Below are 13,476 nucleotides of genomic sequence, written 5' to 3'. Positions count from 1 at the left end.
TTCAGAATATTACCCCTCTGGGACCTGCTGGGCCGTGGAACAGCTCTCAGATGTCCCCCTCACCTGACTGAATTCAAGCACTAATACTTGGGACAAATCTCTTTATGACACACACTGCAATACAATTGCTGGGGTACAGACAACGAATATTTCTATTTATCTTTCCACCACAAACTTTTAAAGTTCTCTAAAGACCCTAATTTTCAACACTCTCCTTGTTGATGCCATTGCTCATGCAAGTACAAGTACACATGCCAACAACTGACTAGTACAAGGACATCAAAATATTTGTACTCCATTTGCAAAGCTGCTTTAGATGGTTAAAATGCAATTGGATTTCATGATTGATAATAAAATCCTGTTCTTCCCTCTTGATAAAAATTATAAATATACATGATTTCATTTACAAGGATAACTCAGTGCAAATGAAAAAGAAACCCAAGAAACACGAAAACAAACTAGCAACAAACAAAACCCCAAACCAACCAATGACAACAAAAAAAACCCCAAACAAACCCCAAACAAAACCACCCAAACCAAATCAAAACAAAACCCCACCGACTGAACTAAGGTTTAAACACCATGAACATTTAAGTTCACTGCCAGGCAACATGTCTGCTCACTGGAGAGCCAGGCATGCAGAGTTCAAATAAATAAGTATTTCATGGCTGAAGGTGAGCTTTTAAATGCACGACACTTTCTATGTTGTTAACACTTATTACCAAGATGACAACGTTTAATGTCCAGATGCACTGTAGGCACTTTAATCTGACGTTCAGGTACCAGTTCACTGCGCTGTGCCACGAAGCCAAGCAAGAGGGAGGCTGAAAACAGGGTAGATAGTACAAACCACGACCCTCCTCACCACCACAATAGGATCCTGCACTTTGGAGATAACAGCGCAGACATAATGAGTGGAATTGATCATTGGCTTTTAACGAGAAATCGCATCCAGGCTCGGCAGGGTTTTCTATAGATCTAAACACAATCCTTTTCAATTTGGTTTGGCCTTTTCTTGAAAAGGTGATAAATGAGCAATTTTTTTCCTGTCCTTTATACTGGAAGATTAATTAGATACATGAGTGGTAGATCCAAAGGAATAAAAGGGGTGTGCAGTTTCAGGGTCTTCCTGCAGTCCTCTCCTTTGCATTTCTGCTGCATTTGTGTTGTTTTACCACCTCTCACAGCAAAACAGCAAAAACCCCATAGTATCTGGATAAATACACACATATACATGCAAGCACAAAGAGAGAAGGCACCAGAAAGAAGAGAGCAAGTGAGCTAATTTTACTCCTTTCCGTTGAAGCTCACATAAATCAATATATAATTCGCTGTTAAACCATGGCTGCAAAAAATTGCTTCCTGATAAAACAGCAGCAGAGGTGTGAATAAAGTAATTCACCCACATCAGTCAGGTGTGAGCTTCAAAAAAACCAGTTTGAATTCAAACATTATTAAAGTAAATCTGTTTTAACACTATACAAAGAACAATTTTGAAATGAGAAAAAGCTCAGCACAGCTCCTGCCACCTGAACCTTTTCTTTTCGGCACCCAGGAGGGATCGATAACCTTGTCAGTGCAGTGACAGGTGACAAAAACACGTGTGATTGCTTTGCACTGAAAAAGGCATGGGGTTTTTTTTCTCAAGGCCATTGGCTTCTCTCACCTAAGGTGCTGAGAGCAGCAGCCCCGTATTGCTGCTGGGGAGCCTGATTTCCTGCAAAGAAGGGAGAGATTTACTTCTTCTTGCAAGAACTTCAACACACCAGGTCTTTCCTGCCAGTGATGATGATGAAGGATGAGACAAGGAGCCCCTGCAACCCCTGAGCCGCACAAAATAAGGTATCGTTACAGCTGCTGCCCCATCAACAGAAAAATCATCCCTGTAGGTTCATTTACTCAGTTCCCGCATCGCCCATCCCATGTGTCCCACCCCACTGGGCACGAGGGGTGAAAACCCAGTTAACCTCCCAGCACCTCTCCACTATACTCAACTTCGCGGCATTTCCAGAGCTGCAATGTAACACATTTTGCATGTTAGCTCTGCCCGGTTTCCAAATATCGGTCACAGAGAAATGGGCACAACTGAATTCACCTGAAAACTGTCAAACCAGGAAATCTTCATAGGGAGAAAACCTCCCAACAAGACCTTCTCCCATTCGACAACTCAGCTGACTGAAGGCAGGTGTAAGAACACAGGTGATAGGTTTCCTATACTAAAATCAAAGGCCATTAAAATTTCTTTAGGAGACACACAGATCTCTACAAGAAATATTGCATTACAAGACACAAATGGCAACTGAGGCAGATTTAGCGAGTATGCAGAATGTGTCAGCTGTTTTAATAAAACAGTACCACTAAGCTTAACCTTCATTACTCTAGAATAGGCTCTTTCTTCATTTGTCTATCACACTGGGCTTCCAGAGACACAGAAGAACCTCTGAATTCCCTTGTAAAAAATATGAAACAAAACCAGAAAAAGGACACCCCCCCCTCAAAAGCATGAGTACAAAAAGCACAGGTAATCATTTTATGAAATAGGAAATTACGGTAATTCCTTATTGTAGAGACATACTACACAGCCTGCTCTGCTCAGGTAGAAATTTATCATCCCGAAACCCATTTTTACAGCTGAAAATGTTACTGGATACTCCAGTAGAACCTGCCCCTCCCTCTGTAAAGACCATTGCAAAGTGAAAGGTACGGTCATTACAGACCAGAAAGCTAACAGGAAACAAGGGAGGACAATCCTCCATTCATTAACTCTAAATTTTCATCTTTTATTAAATTTCATTAACCCTTAAATTAGCATCTGACACCCTACTTGGAGAATTTATGTCTTTCTCCTCTGTTTGATCGTTTTGGAGCTGGGAAATGTGTGTACTATTGGACTCTATCTGCCACGAGAGCAGATACCTCCATAGATTCAGTCTCTTCCTCCTACTGTGCAAATATCGGCTATAATCCATCAGCCAGGTTCTAACAGGGCCCTAACTTTGCAAATATGCATGGAACATGCACATGGTAAAAAATGAAGGGAAGTTTCTTAGGCCATATTATATCATGGTATGAATTAATTCAAAATTTTCCTAAACCATTGAATACGACCCAACAATCACCTGCTGGAAAATACTACTATTATTTCTAATTCCACTGACTCTGTTCACAGAGACTTCCTTACTGGTAAATGATTGAAATTCAGACGTGGTGAGTAATCACCATGGATAATCCTTAATTGAATAAGACATTCTCTACCCATATTATATTAAATTTTCAATTAATAGGAGCTTTTCCCTTTGTATTTGCAGAGCAGTTCTTAAGGGAGAGATTGATTTTAATTCTTTTTTTTTTAAAAACGGGATGATAAAACTATTTCCAATGCAGCACCTTCCAAATCCAAGGCTTAGGTCCTGAACTCAGGAGTTAGACTTAAAACTTGTGAAATTAAGGAGAAAAAACACCAAGTGTTTTCTTGTTTGCCTTCTCTAGAACAACGTCAGCTACAACTCAAGGGGGGAAAAAAGGAGAGGTGGATTTTTTTGACATGTTAAACGCCTGTTCTGTTTTACAGTAATGCGGGAACAAAATAAACACTGGAAAAGGTATTGCCAAACTACGAAACCTCGCAACACCGTGATTATATTTCCATGTTTTTATGCCTCAATAATTAGCCTCAAAACCTAATGAAAATACTTCCTGGCACTTACTGTGTGACACTTACTCTAAAAACATCTGGTGTTTAGGCTACAAATACTAATACAGAAGCGAGAAGCAGCTGAAAGACACCCAGTGCCTCATTCATACAGCAGAAAATAACAAATGTTTAAGCATCTTGTTTGGTTTTTTTTGAACAGAACAAGTTTTGCTGCATTCAACAAGACAGAACTACTCTCAACGTAATCTCTGTGTTCCCTGGGACCTCTTCTAGTGATGATTATCAAGACTACAGTTTCCTATTTGACCACTTCAGCTCCTGCAGTTATTAGCTTCTGTTTGTAAATAAATACCATTGTTATAATATCTAATTACAGAATCAGGGAATAGTTGAGGTTGGAAGTGATGTCTAGAGAACATCTTGTCCAAACCACCCCCTTGAAGCGGGGTCACCTACAGCAGGTTGCTCAGGGCTGGCTGTGATTTGAACATCTCCAGAGCTGGGGACTCCACAACCTCCTTGTGCAACCTGTTCCTGTGTCTGATCACCCCCAAAGTTCATAAATAAATAAAGAGCTTTTAAATAAATACATTATTTTATTTCAGTTGGTGTCCACTGGACACCACCGAGAAAAGCCTGGCTCCCTGTTCTTTAATTCCTTCCTGCACATATTTATATAGGTTGAGAAGATCCCCCTGGATGGCAGCACACCCTGCTTGAGATAAAGAACATTCCCAGCTCTCCCCTCATCCACCAAGACAGTCATCTCATCATCAAAGGCTATTAGGTTGGTTAAGCATGATTTACCCTTCATAAAGCCATGCTGATGAGTCCTGATCGCCTTCATTTTGAGGTGATTTTCTCTTCTGCCTATGAAATATTTAATACGCCATCTCCAGTCAGAAGTTATGTCCTTGTGATTCAGATTTGGCTCTCAAGGACATTCTAGTTGGCAAAAGTGAGAAAAGTTGATCCAAATAAACAAGAACTGGGGCGTCGAGTTAACAGAGTCAAGGCATCGCATAATCACTCAGTAGGGATGTGTAATGCAAATACTACTATCAGTCTGAAAGAAGAACGAATGGAAGTGTCTGCACGCAAAAGCACCAAAAGAATCCATACAGGGAACAGGTGACAAGAATGACGTATGTTGATAAACGAGGACACGAGTGAGAGCAATCAAACTGGCAAAAAATGAGAAATATTTTGCTACATCTAGACTAGAAGGCTGGCATTTTGGTGAGGCCGTACTGGAGATGACCAGCCAGTCGGAAACCCACAGCAAAGCCACCACACGTCACCAGAACACTTGGCTGGAAGCCACAAACCCACCCGCAATGAGGAGACAAAGGACAGCAATGATGGGCTGAAGGCAGCAAGATTCTGAGGGAAAAGACCAGACCACAAGAACTATTTGACTCCTAAAGAGTACAAAGCATTTGCCTAAAAGCCAGTTTATTGTCATCAGTTAAGACGAACTCAAGAGACTTAGTGAGGACTTCAGAGCCACTGTCCCTCATCCTGATCACAAACAAGTGATCCTGGCCAGAGAAGAGCCTTGGTGCTGGTGAGCACGTGGTTATCAGTATTGAAAGTGAGTGAAAACAGATTCATTTCAAGTAAATGGCACCCTCCCCTCCAATATGGTCTTACACTGAGTTTCCTCACATTAAGTGCCTCAAGTCTTTTGCATTTTCACAGTTTTAAATACGTCCCCTGTGTTCAGAGTCTTCCCTACTTAGATTCACCTTCCTGACAATAAACTTAACTAAAGGCTCTGGGTTTCAGAACACTCTTCTTCATCAGCTTAGCTGTTCCTAGCTTAACTATCAAAAGACTGTTCAGGACACAGGTTAGGTCCTCTCTTATGTCTTATATCTGGATGGGGAATGAGCCGCATGCCCAGTGAATTCGTAGAACCCAGCTCCCAACTATGCTCCTTACAAGCATGGGGTGTTAATATAATAACACAGCAGAAGGTAACTTCAATCTTCTACTTTTCCCCATCCCTGATAGCCCCAGGTCTCGGCCCTGAGTTCTCCATCCATTACAACAATTCCTACTAGTCCTCGCCTACTTCTGTAACGTGTAGGAGAGCGTCTCGACTCATCTGCGCTTTTCTCTTATGGGATGGTTTCCACAATGTGCGAAATCCTGTGTATGCAGCAGATTCGCTGTCAAACCCTTCATCCGCCCTCCTATTCATATCAATGAGCAGTTCAGAATTTCATTTTCTGATTTTAAAAGGCCCCATGTGCTGAACCCATACAAGACACTGTGCACTGAACATCTGCCTCAAATGCATGTCAAAATACTTCTCCAACAAAACACAGCATATACATATATAGGCAATATAAACTGAAAAATAGCATGGCACACAATATATTGCACAAGGAAATGAGAAAGGTAAGCCCAAGAAAATAGACAAATATCTCTTCCAAAAAGTACCATGAGGACTTCTATTTTAACCTCCCATCAGAAAAATACACACTGAGTTAACAACATAAAGATAACTTTCCTGTATTTGTTAAGACCTTAAATCACTTATTTTCAAGAACTGAGCAAAGGACTAAATACCAGACATCAAACTGTAGGCTTTTGTGCCCAAATACTCTCTTTCGACAGCAGAATTGAAATCCCAGTCAAATTTTTATAAAACTTTTGCACAAATCTTCTTTTTCCTGTCTGGAAAACACATCAGTACGGCAAGCGCCCCTGTTTCACAAGAACAGGGTTTCAATCAGTATGAAAAAAGCAATTTCTTAATAAATTAAAAAATTAAGCAGCACAAAAGGAAACGAATCGATATATTGAGAGATAAGAGAAGGCAGAGTGGTAGAGGAGAATTATTTCTGATGGTACATTCTCGGTCTACTCTTGGGCCACACCAAACACACATTTCCCATCAGATTTCACGTTCTAAGAAATAACAAGAGCACTTTTTGCAAGATCACATGTTAAGCTCATCCATAGCTACGCATATCCCAATTCAAAAAACCCCAGCAAATATAGCAGATCTTTCAAATGACAGATTTATGAATCTCTGTGGCCATTTTAAACCAAACATTTCCATCCTTAAAAAAATTACAATCAGGCTCCTCTGATTTGTCATCAGTCACTACAAGCCCAAAGGAGCCCACCTTTGGACAGCATGGTGTTGGATAGGGTAGAATATAAAAAGATATTCTGTCTTGGTAAGCTCGATACACAAATAAAACTAAGTTTCTGCCCCAATACAATTGGATTATACAGCAGCACTCAGCAAATAAATAGCTTCTAAGCAAAACAAATAACATCTGACTCTTGGTTGCGTGGTTATCATACACTGGGTTAATTGGCTTAGTGTGATCATTGTTTATAAATTAATTAATGAATTAGCGAGTTCTGGTAATTCAGTTTGTTTGATCATGCATCAGTTTTCTATTTTAATTATTAAAGGGAAAAGCTCAGAGCTTTGCTTTACTTTAAATATAAAAAGTCTGTGCACGCCTGTATGTATAAATATACAGACATATATAAAAAGTAATAAACTAATGATTTAATTTCTTTACTTTCCATATGGTACTGCCATTCTTAACGTTGCACTTTTCTTGTAAGAATCCCAGACGAATGAGGAGAAATGAAGACCGTCCTTACCTTGATGTTGCAAGCTTGCTCCATCAGTCTCCTGGCGTTCTCTTCCGCTCTGTACCTCTTGGGCAACTGAACCCTGAAGAACTTTAAAGCTCCTTCAAAATCAGCTTGTAGAAGGTCCTCTTTGGAGGTCTGCAATGAAACGCAGGGAACTACAGTAAACACTGAGAACACGCAGTCATGCTCTTTTACCGGATTTGTCATTTACTGAATGCATTCCAAACCACCAATATTCACATTAGCTCAAAAACATCCTCCTTGAAATCAGCTCTCTAATCTCGACCTCATCAAACACAACGGAGGCTCAAGTCTATGCGAGGAATCCCAGGCAGAGCAGCACAACCAGAGGACTGAACACATTAATGTCTTTTATCCCTCTATACCTGCAGGGTAAGAAGGATTCTGGTTCAGCCTGTCAAGATGTCACTCAGTGAGCAGAAAACCAAAAATCAAGCAAACAGCAGAAACCCAGGAGAATTTATAATATTTTCTAGAGAGCCTGTGTGTTAGACCATTGCTGATTCTCATAATGCTGCCCTAAAAAGACAATGTATATATAGATATATACGGTTGCAGACATGAACAGCAGAAGCAGAAATGCATATGACTCATAAGAGGCATCAGCAAGTCAATGTGCAGAAGTCTGTGACACAATTTCTCAGGGAACACCGTGCCAGAAAATGTTTTACATGCTTATTTCTACATCTCTCATAGCCCTGTACCTCTCAGCGTGGTATCAAGCCTAACAGGTCAGAAAATGTTAAACATTCCTCACTAATCCAGTTCTGCTGCTGAGGGAGCAGTATGATTCACAGGGACAAGTGCATTCATCTTCAGATTCACCTAGAACTCCACCAAGAGATTTAGCAGATATGAAATAGTAAGGCTGCGGGTAGGTCCTTTAAAAGATTCCCAGAACATCAATGTCCAGACAAGACATTTAGGACATAGTCTCAAAAATGTGAATTTCAAGATCATTAACCCAGAAAAAAAATGAACAAAACCATGTCAGCGTACAGATCGGTAGCACAGCGATGGGCGCTGCCTATCACGGTATTACTACAAATACCTCAGGAGCAGCACAGGTACCTCTGGTTCAGGTTAATTGCTGAATTAATTGCTCAAGTACCACTGCCAACACTTTCATGTATGCACCCTCTGCTTTCTCACCAGTAACACCTTTTGTCAGTTGTTACCTTTTTGTACATGGCAAGTATGCTACATACACATAGTTTCAAAGTCTGGTTCTTAACTCTTGTCTCATCCACCCAAAACCCTTTGCTGTCTCCAATTTCAGAGTTCTTTCTTGAGCCAAACACAAGAGACTGAGCCTTACACAGGCAGAACTGGGAGAAAATGCAACATTTCATATGTAAGCACTGAAGCTCGATGATACTATTATATCTCCTGGGTGTTAAATTTCTTTTAAATACATAAAAATAATTATCACTGCAATGCAAAGAAAATTCTGCTTTTGTTTACGAGGCCTCCCTAAACATCCCACAAACTGGCATCACCAGTTCATTTACATGAAAATAATTATGTCTGCTATGTAAAAGCCCTGCTTAAAAGTGCAAACGTCTTGTTTCCCAAAGCAAAGTGAACTTCAATATGGTGCTGCAGATACGGAACGGTAATACTCAAACCTAGCTCAACAAATTCCACATTTCCACTGAAAATGTTACTGCACCCTATACAGAGGGTATATCAAAAATAGCAATTTACCCAAACTTACTTTGGTGGGGGGGAGGGAGAAAGGTTTTTGAAGGGACTTTAATTTATTTGCCAAACTTGGAACAGCAACATAAGTTACAGGGGCATTTTCATGGTTATCCAGTATCTCTGACAGTGGAGAGCACGAGCTGATTATTATATCATGATTACTATACTGTATACCCTAATGGGCACTGTTGTAGCAGTTTTTGCTACATTAATCGAAAGGAAAGCAGGAGAAAACTCCAAATACAACTCAAGTAGCTTCAGTGTATCCATTTTGCCAGGACTGCAGCATTTTTAAGACTTTCTGTCATCAGAGCCATCCCCAGGATCTACATGATCCTCCCTTCCCTCGCAGCCAAGGAAGCTGCTGGGTCATCACGGCAGGGACGCGAGAAAAGCTGCTGTCATGATGCTGATGAGAAACGTTGGGCTTTACCAACCATCACAGCTCATTCTGTCCAGAAATCCTTGGCAGAAGGGCGGTTTGGCTGGGGCTCAATCAGACAAGGCCGCTGTTGCATTGACGGAAAGCTGCTGCAGTCGGGGATCTAATGAATCAGGTCCGCTCAAACCTTGGCAGCTACGGCCAACACATCCCTTTCCTCTTCCTCACGTCATATTTCTCCCGGACGACTTACTGAGGGTAGATGTGCTTTTGCCACGCTTGAGACCAGCTCACCATTTCATAGCTGCGAGGGGCTGTATTTCAGATTACCTGTGAGTTGCAGAGCGCGGTGGCAGCAGCGTGTCATGGCCAAACCCACGTGGGCAACCAAGGCCCTTGGGGCCAAGTTTTTGGGGGGGTGATGTTGAGCAAAAAGCAGTAAATGGTTTGAAAACCAGCTGACTTGGCAGCATTTCCCTCTCAGAGATGCTGCCACTTGTCATCACTATACACTTCAAGTAGATTTCCCCATTATATTGCAAATTTACCTTCATTGGAGACCCTCCTCTTCCAACAAAGTGACATTAAATGTTTTACATGTTATTGCTGCTTTTTTGATGTACTTGTCTCAGTCTTCTTCGGTATTTATTTTAATTCTCCGAGGTCTCTGCTTAAATCACTATTGTAACAATATTTTAACAGCTCCCAAAGAAATCACTCTTGTAAAACTAAGTATGGAAACTCTTGAGTTCTCAATCCTGAAAAATCTTTAGTCAATGAAAGTCCTGTAAGAATAATGGTGAATCATGGAAATCAGACCTTCTCTGACAGAGTTTGCTGAACTGAGATTATAGATATGAAAAATTCTAAGCTATCACATTGTACAGTTGGATGGAATGAGTGGTAAAGCCCACACTGTTCAGCTCTTTCTACTTTGCTGAATATTTTTATTTCATTAAAATCATGTGTTGATCAAAAAAATCAGTTTCACTACTAAAAGCACAAGAAATCAAAGTAACGTTTTGAGAGCAACATTCAGCAGTTTGTGTACTTTGCGTATTTTCCACAAACGAACCTTTTCAGGTACTGATTAAAACCAGGACGCAACATAAAGCCAGTGTCTCTGTATATATAAATGCAGTTCTTTTTTGTTTTGTTTTGTTTTAAATGGCAATGTTGGCACTCCAAGATCCACATTTCTTGACATTTTGTGATTTTAATCAATAAATCATAAAGACATTTCCGGAACCTTTTGGCAGCTGCTTGACAGACATTTGTAAAGTCGTTGGTTCATGTCACTCAGCGTGTGGAACTCATGAACAACTTATTTCACTAAACCATCTGTAAGTTTAATGAACCAATAATTAAAGTTTGGCAGGTGCGTTGCATTTTTGTGCACTCTGAGACTTCAGGGCATTTTTTATTATTCTATATATAGTTTTCAAATACTCATATTTTTGGTCAAAATACATTTTTAAAACCAGGCAAGAGAGGAAACTCATTGAGAGCTATGACCAAACATCCCAACTTGACTTAAGGTTTGACTAAATATGCCCTCAAAGGTCATTCCCACATTGCTTATGCAGTTCAATATATTAATAAAATTATCTTACATGGATGAGAGGAAACTAAGGGAAAGCTGCTTCCCACAAGTACCAGCAAAGCTTTCAAATCTAAAGATAAAGTTCTGGAAAACTGCAAATGTTCAAACAACAGGAAGAGAATTTGAGAGACTTGATTTTAATTTTTTTCCCCTTTAAAGCAAATAATGTTACTACTACTTTCTCCAAAATATTTTGGAAAATGTGATTAAGACAAAGGGCAAGGCCTTGACTTTTTTCTTTAATTTAACTTCTATGTCTTCAATTATTAATTCTGCTGTCTCATTTATTACTTTCTGTATCAACTAAAACTCCTATTCCCACCTGGGAACTAATACAGCAGAAGAAATTCTGGATCAGCCACACTACATTTAATTCTTCTTCATACAGGCAGATCAAAATTACTAATTTCCAGAGAATTCTATATACACAGCATATATCTTTCGATTTTTTATAGAATGCCAGTGAGCACGAACTGCTCATTTTACACTTCAATGAACATGTATCAGGAACAAGACCAAGTTAGAGGCTGAGAAGAATCTGGCCCTAGTCTACTCCACTATTTAATTTGCTACTGGTAGATCCAAAATATTTACAAGTATCTTCACGCTAATTTTTCAGAACATAACATTCACTCTCCAACTCACAGAAGCATGGTTTTAAGCTCTTTTAAGAAGATACACAATGCCAAAATCAAGGTACATGAGCTACTTATCCTAACCTGACAGTTCCTCTTCCACCAGCAGAAACACAAGCGCAACGTTGCACGATGGGGTTTGTGCTGCCCTTAAACACAAGCCACGGACTGGCCAGCCAGGTTTTGACTCCAAGAGGATGAACTTGACCTTCTGGGCTGCCAAGGAGCGTGAGGGTGGATAAATTTGGGATCAAGCCCGGGAAGGTTTGGTCGGTAAAGCTCTGCGGCCGCAGTTACAGCGGCACGCGCTACTAGCACAATACATCAAAAGGCTCCTCTGACCAGCAGCGCTTAAGTCCCTTTCTTTACCCTGAAAGATCTACCCTCAAACACACTTTTTTCCTAAATAAACTCTGGGCTCTCTGTATAAGCATTATGGAAAAAAACCATAGCTTTGGTTTTGCGTGCAATGAGTTGGCATCCATAAACATAGCAATAATCTTGTGTACACCCAGTAGTAAACCTCTGCTCAAATTTTCACCACTGCGTCTATATGTAGCTCCAGACTTATAAAGATGATGTTAATTGTGCTACATAAAATAAGGATGAACGCGGATAAGAGTAAAGACAGGATCTACCGGCTTGATCCACCCAAAGGGGAGGAAAGCACAGGGAATTAGTGCTGGTTCACTCATCATCGCAGTTGGCTGATGCAGTGAGTAGGTGCTCCGAATTTTTGTCAGGGTGGCTGGCATAAAGGTTATAGATTAGATTTCTCACATAACACTACAATGACATATATTCTGCCCGTCCTACACATTTATGCCCAAAACCACAGCAGAAAGAGAAGTTTATGCAAGTAAAAGATAATCTAGTTCCTAATTTTATGAAACATTGAGGTTTTGAAGTATCTTCAGTTCTGATTAAATTACAAATTCTTGGTCCTCAGATGCTTTTCATTTTTAAAAAAATGGTCAGAATCACAGTCTCTCCTCCTCTACGGAAGGGTATATGTCAAAAGGCATATATGTCAGAAGAGGTATATTTAGCTAATAAAACCTGTCAGGAAATCACACTGACTCCACAAGTCAAGACTCTCTAACATGACAAGCATTATTTGTATTGTTTTGCCTTTTCCTCCCCTCTTTTTTTTTTTCCTTTTTCAATAAGCAATATTATGTCATTCAATCAGCTAAGCCACCTGGGTGCTGAAGTATCGAAATTTCCTGGTATTCTCCATCTGAAGAGCCAGATACAAAGCCTGATTAAGTCAAGTGAAAAAGAGCCGAGTGGTTTTGTCTCTGCTTTCCTCAGCACTCGTCACAAACCAATTCAGAATGATCTGGCAGCAGGACGGGCTGGGTGAGCTAAACTGGAATGACCCTTACCCATACAACACGTTCAACCATGCGTTATTAGCCGCCATACCCAATTCTACAAGTGACTGTAGGGATCTAAATCCATCTGCACTTTAGCAGCAATCAGAGACTTGTGCCTCTTTTTTTTTTAATGTCTATCCAACATCTCACAGCGCAGGGATCCACCAGATCGACCACACACCTTGTTTTTGTTTTACACTGAGGATCTTACAACAGGCAGAGCACATTCCCCGATGTGAATGTACTGCAGAACACAGAGACAGGTTTCCATAGCACAACGCAACCGCGAGACAGGTCACTGTATATAACACAGGACAGACTGCAGAGGGAAAATATGGAAATAAAGGCACCATCCCACTAGAAAACGGGACAGGATCAGTAAAGTGTCTTCACATGCACCACATCAAAATGACACCCTGGTGTACAAGGCCATCGCCCAAGTGCAGCTCTGAGCTGGGGCCAGGCTT

The 13,476-nt window shown here is 40.5% G+C and overlaps 1 protein-coding gene across 21 annotated transcripts in view; it reads right to left on the bottom strand.

Moving 5' to 3' along the window:
* Positions 1-13,476, bottom strand: part of RABGAP1L (RAB GTPase activating protein 1 like) — a 245,480-nt gene that overhangs the window by 47,527 nt on the left and 184,477 nt on the right. For all 21 annotated transcript variants that reach the window (XM_065070826.1, XM_065070831.1, XM_065070830.1 and 18 more), the window contains one exon: positions 7,292-7,420. In XM_065070826.1, the coding sequence (XP_064926898.1) occupies positions 7,292-7,420 (129 nt within the window). The remainder of the gene's footprint in view (positions 1-7,291; positions 7,421-13,476) is intronic.

This window comes from Columba livia, chromosome 8, assembly GCF_036013475.1.
Source record: "Columba livia isolate bColLiv1 breed racing homer chromosome 8, bColLiv1.pat.W.v2, whole genome shotgun sequence".
Classification (NCBI taxonomy): Eukaryota; Metazoa; Chordata; class Aves; order Columbiformes; family Columbidae; genus Columba; species Columba livia.
Note: the sequence above shows the minus strand (reverse complement) of the source record. Positions and strands in the feature narration are given on the sequence as shown.